The sequence below is a fragment of the Anomaloglossus baeobatrachus genome (assembly GCF_048569485.1).
Source record: "Anomaloglossus baeobatrachus isolate aAnoBae1 chromosome 5 unlocalized genomic scaffold, aAnoBae1.hap1 SUPER_5_unloc_9, whole genome shotgun sequence".
In the NCBI taxonomy this organism is placed as follows: domain Eukaryota; kingdom Metazoa; phylum Chordata; class Amphibia; order Anura; family Aromobatidae; genus Anomaloglossus; species Anomaloglossus baeobatrachus.
The window spans coordinates 906,296-926,247 of record NW_027441813.1 but is presented as its reverse complement, the minus strand read 5'-3'; the positions used below and the strand labels follow the sequence as shown (position 1 = coordinate 926,247).

General features: G+C 49.6%; 1 protein-coding gene across 1 annotated transcript in view; it reads right to left on the bottom strand.

The window, feature by feature from the left end:
• Positions 1 to 19,952, bottom strand: part of LOC142259340 (uncharacterized) — a 188,247-nt gene that overhangs the window by 12,869 nt on the left and 155,426 nt on the right. The window contains 2 exon segments of the mRNA XM_075331804.1: positions 6,374 to 6,464; positions 6,662 to 6,748. Coding sequence (XP_075187919.1) covers positions 6,374 to 6,464; positions 6,662 to 6,748 — 178 coding nt within the window.

Sequence of the window (19,952 nt, the reverse complement as noted above, 5' to 3'; positions counted from 1 at the left end):
ATATACAGTAGATTACATATATATCTTGTGTGTGTATATACACCGTGTGTGTATGTGTATATATATATATATATATATATATATATATATATATATATATATATATATATATATATATATATTACATATTTACAATTTATTAGTTTTTTGTGTTCTAAAGTTGTATTCCAATAAATATTTTATGTTCTATCCAAATATCTTGATTATTGTATCATAAAAACAATTAAATGTCTGATGTTCACGTTGTACTACAATAAATTTTTCACTTAAATATAAGCATTATACTAAATGTTATTATTTAGTAAAATATTCAGCACATTCTGCATTGCACTCCTGTCCCCAATTTATTATATATTTTAGGAGTCGGAGTCGGTGCATTTTATACCGACTCCGACTCCGACTCCACCAAAATGAGCTCCGACTCCGACTCCACGACTCCGACTCCACAGCCCTGCTACAAAGTTCTGCATACCCACCAGGATGCAGGGCCTACACCCTTAGGGACTCAGAACCCCAGTGCCAGTAACACCAAGAACCCAGGTAATCCCAAACTGTGGAGAGGAGTCAGGACACAGAAAGGAGAAGGAAGTCTGCAGTGAAAGGGAGCAGACATAGTCAGAACTGCGGTGACTGTTGAAAGTTGACAGTGAAAGTGAGAGGTGTGACTGAGCAACATCCTGACTCGGGTTGACAATGATCTGGTACCCAGGAGAGGTGGTTGCCGGTGAAGTATTCCCGGAACTACGCACCGACAGGGTACAGGACCCTAGGACAGGAAAGAGCTTCAAGCCGACCTGTTAATGTGGCGCCCCTGAGGCTTCCGTCGCCACAGGTCATTGCACCCCATCCAGCGGTGTGATGCCCCATTCTGGGTGAGGAAAGGAGTGAACACCGGTCCCCTGGTAAATCTACACTACACCCATTGCTAGGAACACACTGGGACCAGGGATAGTGGCAGAAAACCCTCCCATGCTGCATGCTGGGAGGGGCCGTAAGACCCATCCCTGCTCCTATAGGGTAGAACAGAGCAACTGGGGAGGTGGGAGGAGCCACAAGAGTGCAGACACAGAGAGGAAGGTCTAGTGGAGTCAGTGGAAGAGAGAGTGGAGAAGGAGGAGGAGGCCTGCTGGAGGCAGGCAAGGAGGAGAAAAGAAAGGAAAGAAAGCTCCAAGTCAGTCAGGGGCTGAAAGGAAAGAAAGAGACGCTTCCTGGTGAAGATCCTGGGACTCAGAGGGTCCAGGTGACACCAAGCAGAGAACAGAAGGGATCCCAGGGCCACGGGTAGCTGTAGAGCTGCGGTGGCCTGTTCCACAACGGTGGAGGGATCAAGCTGCAGCAGGGGACGGTCCCTAGAAACCGGAGGAGTGCAAAATCATCTCCAGACAGTAAAAACCGAGGCCCAGGGAAAGTTGTAAGCTCCCCGGGCCAGAGCCCACAGCAGTACCTCTAGAAAAGGGATAATCAGCCGACAGGTGACCCCCCAGCCTGGAGGCTGTTGTGGAGGCCAAGCCAGGTTCATCCTACAAAGGCAAGGCTAAGGAACACAGCTGAAGACAGAGACACTTAAGAGAAGGGTACCGGCTTTTACTCCAAGAATCACCCAGAAACGGCGGAGGTCCCTGACAGTGGTCCCAGCAGTCCAAGGGTTCCTGCAGGACTGTGACAAGAATTGTGAGTAAAGAACTTGAAACTGCACCCTTGGAGTTGCCTCTGTTATTTCATCTGCATAGACACTCACAAGCACCAACTGTGCCCCGGGGCACTGCTCCACCTGTGGGGAGTAGTACCACCATTGCTGCCATATCATCCCCCGGAGGCCTCATACAGCAGCGGCGGCTTATTAGCCGCATACCACAGGTGGCGTCACGAACACAAACTTTAATTCAAGCCACATATTCTACTGACACCCACCAGGGCCACGGAGCCGGGCCCAGCCACCACTGACTACCACCGGACTAGTCCGGCCCGGCACCGGGTGTCCCATAGCCCTGGAGTGGGCGACTCAACTTTGGCGTCACGAACAGGATGTCGTGCCCAGGACGGGTACTGTGCGCCTGAAAAGACTGTGTTACTGCATGCTTCATTGTGAAAACTGCCGCCATTAGCGCTGCAAAGAGCGAGAAGAAGGGGGGCGTGCCAGAAGAAAGGGCGCAAAGAGAAGCCCCGCCCCCTTGGTCTTGGCGAAAAGAGCGCGAAGCGGTGCCCGCCATGGAAGGCGGAGGAAGAAGCAATGGCGACTAGACAAGCTGGCCGGCTGGCAGGAAGAGTCTAAATGCCAGACCAGCAAATAAAGAAGATGTACCTGATAGCGAGCGAAGCGGTGCCGGCCGTGATGGGCTGGGCGCCAGTCTGGCGCCAGATGATAGTGCAGCCTCCGGCCCCGCCTCCGGGAAGGGAAAGGGTGCAGCCGAGTGGCGTGGTCGAGCACCCGAGCAGTGTTCCAGCAAGCGTTCCCCAGGTCGGCAGCATGGCAGAGAGGCTGCAGAAGTACGCACCAGGGACCGGGAAGATGGATCCCGAGCTGGACCTGCTCCGGGAGGAAATGAGAATCCTGGCTTGGAGGCTGAACAACATGCAAACGGAGGTGGACCGGCGGAGTGGAAACTCGATGGTGCCGGAGAGCGTGGGCCACAGGATGGAGGCCGCAGAGCAGCGACCGGGTGAGCTATTTGAAACCCGGACCCATGGCCCTACCAAGCGCCACCGCCCAGTCCCTCCACCGTCCCGCTAGCTTTCCCAGCCAGCCCCGCTGACGCCCGGTGGGGCACCGGAGGCCTACTTGAAACCCCCGAAGATGGCGCCTGGGGAGGGGTGGACCCCGCACAGTTAGTGGGCCCCCTACCGAGTCCCCCTGTAAGCCTCCTGGGAACAACATCTCCGGGAGTGAACTGGGACGCGGCGCCCATTGAGAGTGGGAGACTACAGCAGCCACTGCGGCCCAAGGAGACTCCCCTGGCAAATGAGCTGACCTGCCAGAGATTGGTGAAGGAGTACCAGCGGGAGTGGGAGGCCCGGGAGGAGAAGCGGAGGGCCGAGGAGGCGTCCAACCTGGCCTCCAAGGATCAAATCAGAAAGGCCCTCAAGGGGTCACAGGGCCCAGTGAGACGGGGCCTAGTGGTAGACTTTCGACAGGAAGGAGGCTGGGGCTTCATCAGAGAGCCCGGACTGGGTAAAGATGTTTTTGTGGCCCGACGTGATATTGAGGAACACCTGCCCAAAGGCCACTCAGGGCGAGATGCTAAGCCGGGTGACGCTGTGGAGTACACCCGGCTGATGGGAAGCTGGGGCTGGTACGCCCTGCACGTACACATCCTGTGGGAGGAGACGTCCTCAAAAGAACCGGAGTGGCGCCGCACTATGCCAGCGTGCAGCGTCTCCCCTGTCAGCAGCAGCCGCAGCACTACCTCAAAGCAGGCCCAAGCCGCAGAACGGAGCAGCGGGCCTGCAACAGCCACGCAGGAGACACAGACCCGGATCTCCATGGCTTGTCTGATGCAGGGTGCACGGCGAAAGCAAGACCCTAAAGATCACAGCAACAGCCCCCTGCAAACAAGTAGCCCTCTGCAGGAACGCCGTGTTGCGCGTGCAAGAAGCCCCATTCCCGCCCAGGCCGCAGTTGTCCGCAGAGGATCAGTGGCCAGCACCCAGGGGACCCAGACAATAATCTCATCGGCATACCTGTTGCCCGGAGCAATGCCGGAGTGGGACCCCCGCATCTATCCTCGTGAGTAAGAAGGAAAAGAAGATGCTGAAATGTAAATAGCCCCTGTCTGCCCCTTATGCTTTGTGAAGATGTCCCTTTTGTGCTGCCCTCATGTTCTTTTCGAAGATGACACCCTTTCCTGCCTACTGCCCCTTGTACTTTTTGAAGAAGTCATTCCCCCTGTGTATGTGTACCGGGCCACTAGACTGGAATGTGGTCCCTGGTAAATGTGATGTGTAAAGTGTCCTGTGTAACCAGGCCACTGGAATTAGTGGCTGGTATTTTTTTCCACTTTGTCGACTGAGAGAAACGAACTGCCAGGCTACTGGACGTGTAGTAGCCAAAAATGTAATTAGTTGCACCCGTTGTGCCCCCTACCAGAATTATGGGGGATGTGCCCGAACCGTGCAATGGACTGGAAGTGCACACTTAAGAGTTTTTCTTTATAAGAAGTTTGCAACGTTTACCAATATGTGCCTCCCATAAAGGGAAGAAATGTTATATTGTTTTTCTTTCTACACGCGTGTAAAAATGTTTTTGCAGTTTCTCCACATTTTCTGTTGTTTTTCAGCCCGAGGACGTGCTGGGATTTGCTGTGGGGGAGTGTGGCGCCCCTGAGGCTTCCGTCGCCACAGGTCATTGCACCCCATCCAGCGGTGTGATGCCCCATTCTGGATGAGGAAAGGAGTGAACACCGGTCCCCTGGTAAATCTACACTACACCCATTGCTAGGAACACACTGGGACCAGGGATAGTGGCAGAAAACCCTCCCATGCTGCATGCTGGGAGGGGCCGTAAGACCCATCCCTGCTCCTATAGGGTAGAACAGAGCAACTGGGGAGGTGGGAGGAGCCACAAGAGTGCAGACACAGAGAGGAAGGTCTAGTGGAGTCAGTGGAAGAGAGAGTGGGGAAGGAGGAGGAGGCCTGCTAGAGACAGGCAAGGAAGAGAAAAGAAAGGAAAGAAAGCTCCAAGTCAGTCAGGGGCTGAAAGGAAAGAAAGAGACGCTTCCTGGTGAAGATCCTGGGACTCAGAGGGTCCAGGTGACACCAAGCAGAGAACAGAAGGGATCCCAGGGCCACGGGTAGCTGTAGAGCTGCGGTGGCCTGTTCCACAGGAACAACGGTGGAGGGATCAAGCTGCAGCAGGGGACGGTCCCTAGAAACCGGAGGAGTGCAAAATCATCTCCAGACAGTAAAAACCGAGGCCCAGGGAAAGTTGTAAGCTCCCCGGGCCAGAGCCCACAGCAGTACCTCTAGAAAAGGGATAATCAGCCGACAGGTGACCCCCCCAGCCTGGAGGCTGTTGTGGAGGCCAAGCCAGGTTCATCCTACAAAGGCAAGGCTAAGGAAGACAGCTGAAGACAGAGACACTTAAGAGAAGGGTACCGGCTTTTACTCCAAGAATCACCCAGAAACGGCGGAGGTCCCTGACAGTGGTCCCAGCAGTCCAAGGGTTCCTGCAGGACTGTGACAAGAATTGTGAGTAAAGAACTTGAAACTGCACCCTTGGAGTTGCCTCTGTTATTTCATCTGCATAGACACTCACAAGCACCAACTGTGCCCCGGGGCACTGCTCCACCTGTGGGGAGTAGTACCACCATTGCTGCCATATCATCCCCCGGAGGCCTCATACAGCAGCGGCAGCTTATTAGCCGCATACCACTGGGGGCGTCACGAACACAAACTTTAATTCAAGCCACATATTCTACTGACACCCACCAGGGCCACGGAGCCGGGCCCAGCCACCACTGACTACCACCGGACTAGTCCGGCCCGGCACCGGGTGTCCCATAGCCCTGGGGTGGGCGAGTCATTAATACCTGCACAGCAAAGGGGACCATCAAGGACCTTGCTGACCCTAAAGAATTTGAAGACTCAGTAGCAAAGAGAGAACTGGAGAAAGGACCAGAGACTGCAACCCCACAGGGATCACGCTACCGTCAGGCGGACAGAGGTGGACAAACCACAGACCGGGAACCCCCAGTGTTCCATACCAGGGGGACCCACTTACCAGAGACAGGTGCAGGGGAAGAAGGTACCAAAGAACCAGACTGGCACTGGGACGAAGGGGACCTGGAGGCAAAACCAGCCGCCCTCGGGCAACCAGTTAACATCCCAACGTGAGTAAACCAGTTGCACTGAATCAATATCTGGACTCCTTCTTCCGACGCTCACTGCACCATACACCCGCTGGGGCAATACCCTACTTGTGGCGGGACTATCATACTAGTTGCTCATACCATCAGCCCCAGTAGAGACACTTAGCTGCAACACTGCAAGTGGCATCACGAATAACCTCTATTCAAATATCCCCTGTAAAAATCCCCCATTACAAAAAGGGCCCAGGGCACGGAACCGGGTAACGGCCACCATCGTGACATCCCCAGAGCGTACATAACCCGGAACCGAGTACCCCATATCCCTGGGTGCTACACTGCTATTTGGCTTTGTAGTTTAGAAATCTGGGCAGCTGTGAGTACGCAACCTCTAACTCCAACAGAAGGACCTCCAATGCCCAAGTAATGGGGACAATTTCAACACATTGGCTTAGTGGCAGAATGGGGACCACTTGATTGTGATATGGCCGGACTACACCACGGATAAAGCAGCCACAGCCGGTGACTGAGAAGAATCTATGACTTCTCTGCATTTAGTGGTCACTACTCACCTGGGCGGTTATCTGTAGGAATCTCCTCTCTACTCCGCTCATCACCCCTCACATATGTCTCTGTAGTATTAATATGGGGCAGATCTTCCCCCTGAAAGAAATATTGTAAAAGTCACAGACAGATGGAGAAGTCCCATCTATGATCAGCTCTAATCCTGCCATCTCCACCGCTCTCATTACACAAGTATAACACATATAATACTGGAGGATAAAACAAGACTGAGCACAAGACCTTCACAGCCGTCTACACATCATAGGGGGATTTCATGGCCCCTTCTCTCCATCTACCTGATGATCCTGAGGAACATCGGGAGCTTCTTGTTTACAGTCCTGTGGGAGAAGAGGATGGGGACATCTCTCTGGTGTTGTCCTCTTACTGGATAGAACTGGAGGAGACACATACAGGGACTGAATTCATTCCTTACATACAGATAATTATAGGCCGTGTGTATTTAGTCCTGTCTATTACCTGGTGATGTGAGGGGCCGGGGAACCTCCATCATGACGTCCTTGTACAGATCTTTGTGTCCTTCTAAATACTCCCACTCCTCCATGGAGAAATAGACGGTGACGTCCTGACACCTTATAGGAACCTGACACATACAATGATACCGTCACCCCCGATCCCTTCATAGCGTTACTGTATAATGTCCCAGCATTCCCAGCAGTGTCACCTCTCCAGTCAGCAGCTCAATCATCTTGTAGGTGAGTTCTAGGATCTTCTGGTCATTGATGTCCTCATGTATCGGGGGGTGAGGTGGAGGCCCCGTGATTGGGCTCAGGGGTCTTCCCCATCCCTCAGACACAGGGGCCTGACAGCGCTCACTAGAGGTCTTCTTCACTACTGTGTAATCCTGGTTATGGAGAGACACAGTAATAAATCTCACTCCAGACATTTCCAGAGTCCTCACCTCTCCAGTTCTGTCCATCTGTTATTCCCATCTATATATATATAATTGCCTTATTCTGTCTGTCTGTCTTGCTCCAAAATAACATCATTACAGTGACAACCGTCGCATTGGCCGCTCGGCTCGGCCCCGCCCCCCTTGGCCACGCCCTTGCACACTGTGCCCGCTCGGCCACGCCCCCCGCACACTGTGCCCGCTCGGCCACGCTCCCCGCACACTGTGCCCGCTCGGCCACGCCCTCCGCACACTGTGCCCGCTCGGCCACGCCCTCCGCACACTGTGCCCGCTCGGCCACGCCCTCCGCACACTGTGCCCGCTCAACCACGCCCCCCGCACACATTGGGCACCTATACACCTCCCCCTAGGACTACTTCACCTATTAGACACCTTACCTCCAGGACTACTCCTCCTATTATACTCCTCTCTCCCCAGGACTACTCCTCATATTATACTCCTCTCTCCCCAGGACGACTACTCCTATTATACTCCTCTCTCCCCAGGACTACTCCTCCTATTATACTCCTCTCTCCCCAGGACTACTCCTCCTATTATACTCCTCTCTCCCAGGACTACTCCTCCTATTATAGTCCTCTAACCTCAGGACTACTCCTCTTATTATACTCCTCTACCCCCAGAACTACTCCTCCTATTATACTCCTCTACCCCCAGGACTACTCCTCCTATTATACTCCTCTCCCCCAGGACTACTCCTCTTATTATACTCCTCTACCCCCAGAACTACTCCTCCTATTAGACTCCTCTCCCCCCAGGACTACTCCTCCTATTAGACTCCTCTCCCCCCAGGACTACTCCTCTTATTATACTCCTCTACCCCCAGGACTACTCCTCCTATTAGACTCCTCTCCCCCCAGGACTACTCCTCCTATTATACTCCTCTACCCCCAGAACTACTCCTCCTATTATACTCCTCTCTCCCCAGGACTACTTCTCCTATTATACTCCTCTCTCCCCAGAACTACTCCTCCTATTATACTCCTCTCTCCCCAGGACTACTACTCCTGTTATACTCTAATAAGACAACACTCAGAACATTTACAGCGCCCTACACAAACACTTGGCAACTACAGACAACAACATCTATATATTTATATATATATATATATATATATATATATATATATATATATATATATCAAAAATCATACATTAACTACACAATAAATTCTAGAATACCCGATGCGTTAGAATCGCGCCACCATCTAGTAGATAAGAATGATATAAAACCGACAAGAAAAACAGCCAAAATCCAATAAAATATATATTCCTTTATTAATAATGTAGTTAAAACAGCAATTTATATGCAAGGTTAATGATGACAGAAGGGACCCACAACACAGTACAATTATATAAAAAAAAAAAATAAATAAGAAATGTAATTACATGAAAAGGCCACCAGATGGCCCAAAACAAGCGAGCACACATGGAAAACTGCCACAGAATAAATAAATATATATATATATAAATATAAGTGCAAATACTATATATTATATATAAAGTGCACAACAGTAATAATAAAGTGTATAATAGTGAAAAAGTGCACTATAATTAATAATACTATGGCAGACAATTCATGTGAAGTCACATGCAAAGAGCATCAAGATAACCACCTGGGGTAAATCCACAATGCTTAGTCAAAGTTGGACTATATAAAAGTGCAATGTGCAAGCAAATAAATGTAAATACATTTAATTAGATGGGTATACCTGAAGCCATATGGACTGTGTATAGGGAGCCTCCAACCCACCCTACACATGTTTCGGCGTACCTTCGTCAGGGAAATGTGTCAATTCCCATCTAATTAAATGTATTTACATTTATTTGCTTGCACATTGCACTTTTATATAGTCCAACTTTGACTAAGCATTGTGGATTTACCCCAGGTGGTTATCTTGATGCTCTTTGCATGTGACTTCACATGAATTGTCTGCCATAGTATTATTAATTATAGTGCACTTTTTCACTATTATACACTTTATTATTACTGTTGTGCACTTTATATATAATTTATAGTATTTGCACATATATATATATATTATATATATATATATATATTTATTTACTAGAAGGTGGCTGGATTCTACGCATCGGGTATTCTAGAATTTACGTATTGTGTAGTTAATGTATGATTTTTGTTATATATATAGATGTTGTTGTGTGTAGTTACCAAGTGTTTGTGTAGGGGCTGTACATGTTCTGGGTGTTGTCTGGGTGTGGCGGGGGGTGAGAGCGGTGTTGTTTGTGTGTTGCGTTGTGTGTGTTGCTTTGTTTGTGTAGCGCTGTGTGTCTGTAGCGTTGTGTGTGTGTGTGTGTTGCGTGGTTTGTGTGTGTTTTGGGGGAGGTATGTTTTGTGCAGTGTGTGTTGCGCGGTATGTGCGTATATTTATGTATGCCGCGGTGTTTGTGTGTTGGGTGTTGTGTGTGTGCAGCGTTGTCTGTGTGTGTGGGTGTCTGTGTAGGGCGGTGTTTGTGTTTCCCAGTGTGTGTGTGTTGTGCAGTGCGCGTGTGTGTGTGTGTTGGGGGGAGGTGTGCACCTCCCATCGTGCTCCATCCCTTATGCTGCGCACCCCCCATCGTGCTCCATCCCCCATGCTGCGCACCCCCCATCGTGCTCCATCCCCCAAGCTGCGCACCCCCCATCGTGCTCCATCCCCCAAGCTGCGCACCCCCCATCGTGCTCCATCCCCCATGCTGCACATTCCCCATCGTGCTCCATCCCCTATGCTGCGCATTCCCCATCGTGCTCCATCTCCCATGCTGCGCATTCCCAAACATGCTCCATCCACCATGCTGCGCACTCCCAAACGTGCGCCATCCGCCATGCTGCGCACTCCCAAACGTGCTCCATCCGCCATGCTGCGCACTCCCAAACTTGCTCCATCCGCCATGCTGCGCACTTCCCATCGTGCTCCATCCGCCATGCTGCGCACTCCCCATCGTGCTCCATCCGCCATGCTGCGCACTCCCCATCGTGCTGCATCCCCCATGCTGCGCACTCCCCATCGTGCTCCATCCGCCATGCTGCGCACTCCCAAACGTGCTCCATCCGCCATGCTGCGCACTCCCAAACGTGCTCCATCCGCCATGCTGCGCACTCCCAAACGTGCTCCATCCGCCATGCTGCGCACTCCCAAACGTGCTCCATCCGCCATGCTGCGCACTCCCAAACGTGCTCCATCCGCCATGCTGCGCACTCCCAAACGTGCTCCATCCGCCATGCTGCGCACTCCCCATCGTGCTGCATCCCCCATGCTGCGCACTCCCCATCGTGCTCCATCCGCCATGCTGCGCACTCCCAAACGTGCTCCATCCGCCATGCTGCGCACTCCCAAACGTGCTCCATCCGCCATGCTGCGCACTCCCAAACGTGCTCCATACGCCATGCTGCGCACTCCCCATCGTGCTCCATCCGCCATGCTGCGCACTCCCCATCGTGCTCCATCCCCCATGCTGCGCACTCCCAAACGTGCTCCATCCGCCATGCTGCGCACTCCCAAACGTGCTCCATCCGCCATGCTGCGCACTCCCAAACGTGCTCCATCCGCCATGCTGCGCACTCCCAAACGTGCTCCATCCGCCATGCTGCGCACTCCCAAACGTGCTCCATCCGCCATGCTGCACACTCCCAAACGTGCTCCATCTGCCATGCTGCGCACTCCCAAACGTGCTCCATCCGCCATGCTGCGCACTCCCAAACGTGCTCCATCCGCCATGCTGCGCACTCCCAAACGTGCTCCATCCGCCATGCTGCGCACTCCCAAACTTGCTCCATCCGACATGCTGCGCACTCCCAAACGTGGTCCATCCGCCATACTGCGCACTCCCAAACGTGCTCCATCCGCCATGCTGCACACTCCCAAACGTGCTCCATCCGCCATGCTGCGCACTCCCAAACGTGCTCCATCCGCCATGCTGCGCACTCCCAAACGTGCTCCATCCGCCATGCTGCGCACTCCCAAACGTGCTCCATCCGCCATGCTGCGCACTCCCAAACTTGCTCCATCCGACATGCTGCGCACTCCCAAACGTGGTCCATCCGCCATACTGCGCACTCCCAAACGTGCTCCATCCGCCATGCTGCGCACTCCCAAACGTGCTCCATCCGCCATGCTGCGCACTCCCAAACGTGGTCCATCCGCCATGCTGCGCACTCCCAAACGTGCTCCATCCGCCATGCTGCGCACTACCCATCGTGCTCCATCCCCCATGCTGCGCACCCCCCATAGTGCTCCATCCCCCATGTTGCCCGCAGCATCAGCCTCTGTGCCCGCAGCATCAGCCTCTGTGCCCGCAGCATCAGCCTCTGTGCCCGCAGCATCAGCCTCTGTGCCCGCAGCATCAGCCTTTTCTGTCCCCAGCATCAGCCTCTCTCCTCCCAGCCTACCCCAGCCTCAGCCTCCCCCAACATCAGCCTCTCTTCTCTCAGCCTCCCCCTCCCAGCCTTCCCCAGGATCAGCCTCTCTCCTTCCAGCCTCCTCCAGCACGCCGTGCTCCTCTGCCGACACTCACACACCCGATCGCATACACTCACACACACACACCCACCCGATCGCATACACTCACACACACCCGATCGCATACACTCACACACACACACCCGATCGCATACACACACACATTGACGATATTACACATACGCGCTCACACTCACAACATCTGGAGATACCACATGCTTCTGGCCATGTGATCCTCCGGCAGGTCCTGAAAGCTCACAGCACAGGATCGCCGCCGAGAAGCAAGCGATATCCCAGGATGTTGTGAGTGTGTGGATGTGATGTGTGTGTGAGGTGTGTGTGAGAGTGAGTGTGATCTGATGTGTGTGTGTGTACTCACCTAGGAGTCGGGGTCCGTGTCAGTTGGGGATTGCGTGCGGGGGGCCGGGCCAGAGCGAGCGTGCATTGCGTGAGGGGGGCGGGGCCTGCAGAGAGCCGGGGCGAGAGGCCAATCCGTGGGGGGGGGCGGGGCCATGGCGAGCCCAGCGGCCAATCAGCTTTGTGTCACCGTAAGGACACAATTTTGGAGCATGACAGACAGACAGACAGAATAAGGCAATTATATATATAGATTCTGTGGCAGTTTTCCATGTGTGCTCGCTTGTTTTGGGCTCCAGCTGCCATCTGGTGGCCTTTTCATGTAATTACATTTCTTATTTATTTATTTTTTTTTATATAATTGTACTGTGTTGTGGGTCCCTCCTGTCATCATTAACCTTGCATATAAATTGCTGTTTTAACTACATTACTAATAAAGGAATATATATTTTATTGGAATTTGGCTGTTTTTCTTGTCGGTTTTATATTTATATGAATAGCCTATTTATTGGAGTTGGGGTGTATTTAATATATTTATATATAGTGATAGTTTTTAAAAATACACTATATCATACCCCCCACCTTGGCATTAATCTGTTTAGATAAGAATGATGTAATGTGACGTCATCAGAATCTCTCACCTCTCCAGTAAGCCGGAAGAGGATCTCTAGGGTGAGGTGTAATATCCTCTCCGCCATCTTGTCCCTGGCCATATCCATCCTTCACGGGGCAATCAGGAGAATTCTCTTCTATAGAAGATCTCCACTGAGAGGATCCGATATTGTAGGGACCTGAATGGGAAGGAGATGAGCCGATCTTTAAAATTAATGGAGATGAGGGAGGTGAGATATCATTTGGATAGGAAAAAAAATTGAACATGAAATGTGCTATGTAAGTAGTAAAACCGACAGATAAAAGTAGCACATCATTTTTATAAAAAAAAAACCCCACAATCCTTCATACGGCAATGTGAACGGAAAAATAAAAGAGTAATTGTTCCCGAAATAAAAGTAGGAAAATACAAGAGAGCAAAAACAAATAATTTCCCAGTTTTTTGGTTAAGAACAGGGCAATGGAATTAGGATTCGATGTTTTCTTGTCTCTAACGGAAGAGGAGGGGCCACACATGGCGTACGGATCTGTGCACTCGCTGACGCACAATTTACCACCCATTTCTTGCTTGAAGGCAGAAATATAGTGGAATTATCCCAATTACAAAATGTTCCCACATTATATTTCACTCCTAAACTAGAAAAATTATGTAAATAAAGTTTATATATTCTAAACTGGTTTCGGAGCTCGTACACTTTAACCCTTTAATGACCGCGGACAGTAAAATTATGTCCTATCGGTCAGTGTTAATTCCCTCCCGCTGCTGCCGGCAGCCGGCGGAGATAGGCGCACACCTCAGATGATTTGTACAGCTAAGATGTGTGCCTAGCAGATACCAGCAGATCCGCGATCTGCCCGTGCCTGTTAACCCCTTAAATGGCGCTGTCAAAATGTGACAGTGCCAGTATAATCGCAATCGCCATAAAACTTTACTCACAGGCCTCCACCGGAAGTCACGTGACGTGATCATGTGGATTCGATGGTTGCCATAGTAGTACAGGGTCATATGAGGAGTCCTGTAGCTCACATGACTTAGGTCCTGTAATAAGCAGCCAAGTACTGCAGGTTACAGGAGGGTTGTGGCTAAATCAAAGTGGGCAGGACCTGTGGGCGTGACCAGCTTCTTTAGTGGGCGTGACGGCTTTGGTGGGCGTGGTGATGTTTTCTTCAGTCCATTATACTCATGCAAGGGGGGGCTTCACCCCCCCTGCACTCCCCCATCTGGAGGTCTTATCCCCAGACCCTCGCTTCTATTATAATCAACTCTATGCCGATGTGGACTTAGAAGAATAATGTATCTTTTTGGTATGAACAATGTCGTGGAGGCCCCGCCCCTTTCTGGTCACATGTGCGTGATGTCAGCAGAGGTCCCGCTAGCCACTGGGATTTAGATGTTACTGTTACAGGAGATGAGTATTTTTCCCGATCTATAAAAATAAAAAAAGTTACGGCTCTCAGAAGAAGGAGAGCGAATAAAACCGAAAAATCGGCTGGGGGTGAAGGGGTTAAACATCTGGGCCATCTGACTCCTACTCTATAGTGATGTTCTACAATGTCATTACATAGCAGTGCATCTATACGCAAACATGTAGCAACGGAGAGGAAATCCGTCCATCTTTACATAAGGCAGAGATGGTTTATTACTGCCTCTGCCTTCTCTGTCACTGTATACACAACTCTGCGGAGCAATGCTGCGGGAACGGCAAGGGACCTGACAGCGACACAGATCTCTCTGTGAGAGCCCATCCACCATCGGTACTTGCCAATTGTAATTATTTGGAGTCTGGTAAGTTTGATTTTTGTTTTGGGGGGGGGTTCGGTCGGCTTTCTTTTCGGGATGTCTGCTTTCTTTAATGAAGAGTCCTGCAGTATTCTTTAACTTTTTTAGATGCTTGGACACTTCCCTATGGAAACGCAACTTGGGCTTATTTTTAGAGTAGGGCTTATATTTTAATTACAGTATAGTCAAAAAAGCCCCAAATATCCTACTAGGGCTTATTTTCCGGGTAGGCCTTATTTTCAAGGCAGAAAGAGCTGACTGTGCTTCCTCCCCCATACACAGAGGCCATGTGGTCACTGCTAAGAAGTAAATTAAAAATACTTAAATACGGAACTGATCCCCCCCACCCCCCTCCTTGGAATATGTGAAATATAGGAAAATACCATTGTGAATCCAAACCTCTGTTATTAGCCCCAATCAGGTAAAAAACAGCCATATATACAAAATAATAAGTGTTACAAAATAGCTAAGAAATAGTTACATGAGGTCATAAACATATAATAATATGAGTGTCCGGCTTTCAGTCATATAAATGCATACAGTTGCACACTGAAAAAGCCAAAAATGTACAAGGGAAAATAGGGCACTGCATGATTTAAAAGAGAGATATTTACCGTAGTTTATGTATTGGCCAATGCATATAAGCCCAGAAACCAAAGGCAAGGAATATCTCTGTTATCCGGGAACCTACCTACCTTGCCGTTGGTTCCGGGCTTACATGCATTGGCCAATACATAAACTAAATATCTCCCTTTTGCAGTAATGCAGTGCCATATTTTCCCTTGTACACTTTTGGCTTTTTCAGTGTGCAACTGTATGCATTTATAGTTACTATGTTTTTGCAGTTAGCACCTGTTCACATTTGTTGGATGTGCGGGTCAGTTTTTTGATACTTCCGGCTTTCAGTCATAGGGATTGCCCCGATGAGGTTTTAGTCTTTGCTTTACAGTGATCAGTGGTTGTATACGCGCTCTCAGCACTGACTGACAGCAAGTTCTAATGCTGAGCGGCTGTCAGTCACTGCGGGGGATCAGGGTATACACTGTGTGCAGCATTATTAGGCAAGTTGTATTTTAGAGGACTTTTTTTTATTATTGCTCAAGAACTATGTTCTCAATCAACCCAAAAGACTCATAAATATCAAAGCTTAATATTTTTGGCAGTTGGAGTGGGGTTTTTTTTAGATTTGGCTATCTTAGGAGGATAACTGTTTGTGCAGGTAACTATTACTGTGCAGAATTATTAGGCAACTTAATAAAAACCAAATATATTCCCATCTCACTTGTTTCTTTTCACAAGGTAAACCAATATAAATGCACAAAATTTAGAAATATACATTTCTGACACGCAAAAACAAAACCCCAAAAAATTAGTAACCACTATAGCCACCTTTCTTTATGATGGCACTCATCAGCCGACCATCCATAGATTCTGTCAGTTGCTTGATCTGTTTACGATCAACATTGCGTGCAGCAGCCACCACAGCGTTCAGACACTGTTCCCAGAGGTGTACTGTTTTCCCTCCCTGTAGATCTTACATTTTATGAGGGACCACAGCTTCTCTATCGGGTTCAGATCAGGTGAACAAGGGGGCCATGTCATTATTTTTTCATCTTTTAGACCTTTACTGGCCAGCCACGCTGTGGAGTAGTTGGATGCATGTGATGGAGCATTGCCTGCATGAAAATCATGTTTTTCTTGAACGATACCGACTTCTCCCTGTACCACTGCTTGAAGAGGTTGTCTTCCAGAAACTGGCAGTAGATCTGGGAGTTGAGCTTCAGTCCATCCTCACCACACCAGAGATTGTTTGTCTGCTGTCTCTCAAAGCATGTCCTCCCTCTTTCTGAAACTGAATCTCTCCAAAACTGAGTTTCTTGTGTTTCCTCCCTCTACCAACCAATCTACACCCGACATCTCAATTACCTTCGATGATTTAATCATTATTCCCAAGCAGCATGCTCGCTGTCTTGGGGTCATATTTGACTCAGAACTCTCCTTCATTCCCCATAAACAATCACTCACTCGCACATGTCGCCTACATCTCAAAAACATCTCCAGAATCCGACCATTTCTTACTTTGGAAACTGCAAAACCCCTTACTGTCGGTCTTATTCATTCCCACCTAGATTACTGCAACTCTTTATTGTTTGGTCTCCCTCGGACCAAACTCTCCCCTCTCCAATCCATCTTGAATGCAGCTGCCAGGGTCATATTCCTGTCCAGCCGCTTCACCGAGGCCTCCACCTTGTGCCAGTCACTACACTGGCTACCTATCAGCTACAGAATACAAAACAAACTCACATCCCTCACCCACAAAACTCTCCACAGCTCTGCACCACCATATATCTCATCCCTCATCTCTGTCTGTCATCCTACCTGCCCCCTTCGTTCAGCAAATGATCTTAGACTAACATCCTCCATAATACGAACCTCACATCTCCGTCTCCAAGACTTTTCTCGTGCCGCGCCAGTTTTCTGGAATGCGCTACCCCAAAGAATGCGACTAATATCCAGCCCCCAAGTTTTTAAGCGTACATTAAAAACACATCTCTTCAGACAAGCTTATCATAATAACTTACTAACCTAACTGTCCCCCGTCCCACCTTCTAAATGCTACTCATAACCTTCTCTCTCCTATTTCTGTCCTCACATCCTACATACAACCAATAGCACGTAAGGGCACCCAAAAGGTTACTGTCTAAAGACCAGATCATTCATCTTTATATGTAACTACCGTATTTTTCGCTTTATAAGACGCACCTGATTATAAGACGCACCCCCAAATTTGGTGAAGGAATAGAGATTTTTTTAATAAATGGGGTCCGTCTTATAATGCCAGTGTCCGTCTAACAAATAATAAAGGGTATATGTCCCTCATAGCCCCCCTCATCCTAAAATTAGCCCCCTTAATCTGGATATGGCCACCTTATATTGAACACGTTCCCCAGTGATGTCACATTTCCCCTATGGCTGGCACACATCCTCTATGGCTGGCACATGGCCCCTGTGGCTGGCACACAGGCCCACTCTGGCTGGCACACAGGCCCACTGTGGCTGGCACACAGGCCCATTAATGCTGCACACGGCCCCCTGTGGCTGGCACACAGGCCCCCTATTGCTGCACATGGCCCCCTATTGCTGCACATGGCCCCCTGTGGCTGGCACACGGCCTACTGTGGCTGGCACACGGCCCACTGTGGCTGGCACATGGCCCACTAATGCTGCACACGGCCCCCTGTGACTGGCACACAGACCCACTGTGGATGGCACACAGGCCCCCTATTGCTGCACATGGGCCCCTGTGGATGGCACACAGCCCACTGTGACTGGCACACAGGCCCACTGTGGCTGGCACACAGGCCCCCTATTGCTGCACATGGCCCCCTGTGGATGGCACACGGCCCACTGTGGCTGGCACACATCACCCTCTGTTAGATATCGCCCCCATGTTGCTGCTTTTAGTAAAATAAACTATTTCCTTACCTTCTGCAGCACTGTCCTGTCTCGTGTCTCCCTCCTCGGGGTTGAGCTCCTCCTGTCTCCTGCACTTCCTACTTCCTGGTTCTAGTGCCGGTCATGTGATCGGGACAGCAGAGAGATATCTCTGCGTGCCTGATCACAGCGGCAGGAGGGAGACCGGGCAGACATGCAGGAGGAGGTGAGTAAAGAATTTATTATTTTACTATGGGCAGCAGCATGGGGGCCATATCTAACACAGGGGGGGCATGTGCGATCAAAGGGAGCACAGGCAGATATAATATGTGCAGCTCCCCCAGCCCATCAGCGCGATGCAGTTTCAGCACCACGCTGATGGACAGCGGCTGTGCATATTATATGAGCGGGAGCAGGAGATCAAACGCTGCCGCCCGCAGCTTCACCTGCCCTCACCAGCACCCCCAGCACCGCTCCAGAGCGGCCCGCACCTCCACTGAACTCTATACATATATATATATACACTCCCCCTCCCGTATATTCAGTTTATAAGACGCACCCCATACTAACCCCCAAAATTTGGGGGAACAAAAGTGTGTCTTATAAAGCGAAAAATACGGTAATTAACTAGCATAACAATAGCCAGCCAGATCTACAAGTGTGCTTCACCTCTTGTGTCCCCCTTCTTCCCCTAAGATTGTAAGCTTTCGAGCAGGGCCCTCATTCCTACTGTAGATGTTGAATTAAGTACTATTTTGTTTTGTATTTGTCTATACAACCCCCCACCGGATTGTAAAGTGCTGTGGAATATGTTGGCGCTATATAAATAAACTTTATTATTATTATTATTATTATTATTATTATTATTATCCTCAACTTGAAAAGGTCCCACAAGTTCATCTTTGATGATACCAGCCCATACCAGTCCCCACCTCCACCTTACTGGCCTCTGAGTCGGAGTGGAGCTCTCTGCTCTTTACTGATCCAGCCTCTGGCCCATCCATCTGGCCCATCAAGAGTCACTCTCATTTCATCAGTCCATAAAACCTTTGAAAAATCAGTCTTAAGATATTTCTTGGCCCAGTCTTGACGTTTTATCTCATGTTTCTTGTTCAGAGGTGGTCGTTTTTCAGCCTTCCTTACCTTGGCCATGTCCCTGAGTATGGCACACCTTGTGCTTTTTGATATTCAGTAACGTTGCAGCTCTGAAATATGGCCAAACTGGTGGCAAATGGCATCTTGGCAGCTTCACGCTTGATTTTTCTCAATTCATGGGCAATTATTTTGCGCCTTTTTTGCCCAACACGCTTCCTGCGACCCTGTTGGCTTTTTGCCATGAAACGCTTGATTGTTCGGTGATCACGCTTCAAAAGTTTGGCAATTTCAAGACTGCTGCATCCCTCTGCAAGACATCTCACAATTTTGGACTTTTCAGAGCCCGTCAAATCTCTCTTCTGACTCATTTTGCCAAAGGAAAGGAAGTTGCCTAATAATTAAGAACAACTTGCATAGGGTTTTGATGTCATTACACCACACCCCTCCTCATTACAGAGATGCACATCACCTGATTTGCTTAATTGGTAGTTGGCTCTCAAGCCTATACAGCTTGGAGTAGGACAACATGTATAAAAAGTATCATGTGATCAAAATACTCATTTGCCTAATAATTCTGCACACAGTGTATATGTGGTAACAGACATTTCCCTTATTTTCCCACCAGTATAGCTCGACATCAGCAATAAAAAACTCGATGCTGAAGTTGGTTTCTTATTTGGATTGTTTTTCTGTTTTTTTTTACAGGTTTAACAACAAACGTAAAAAAAAAAATAACAATAATTAAGTACAATACAGCGAGGAGCCCGGATGTGAATACACTTAAAAGCAGTTACAAAAATTATAAAACTGGCACAAAAATGGGCATCAAAATGGGTAACAAAGGGTGTTTCTGAAAGGGTTAAATGACCTTGGGTCACTAATCTGACCCCACCATTATATAGTGATGTCTCGCATCAGAT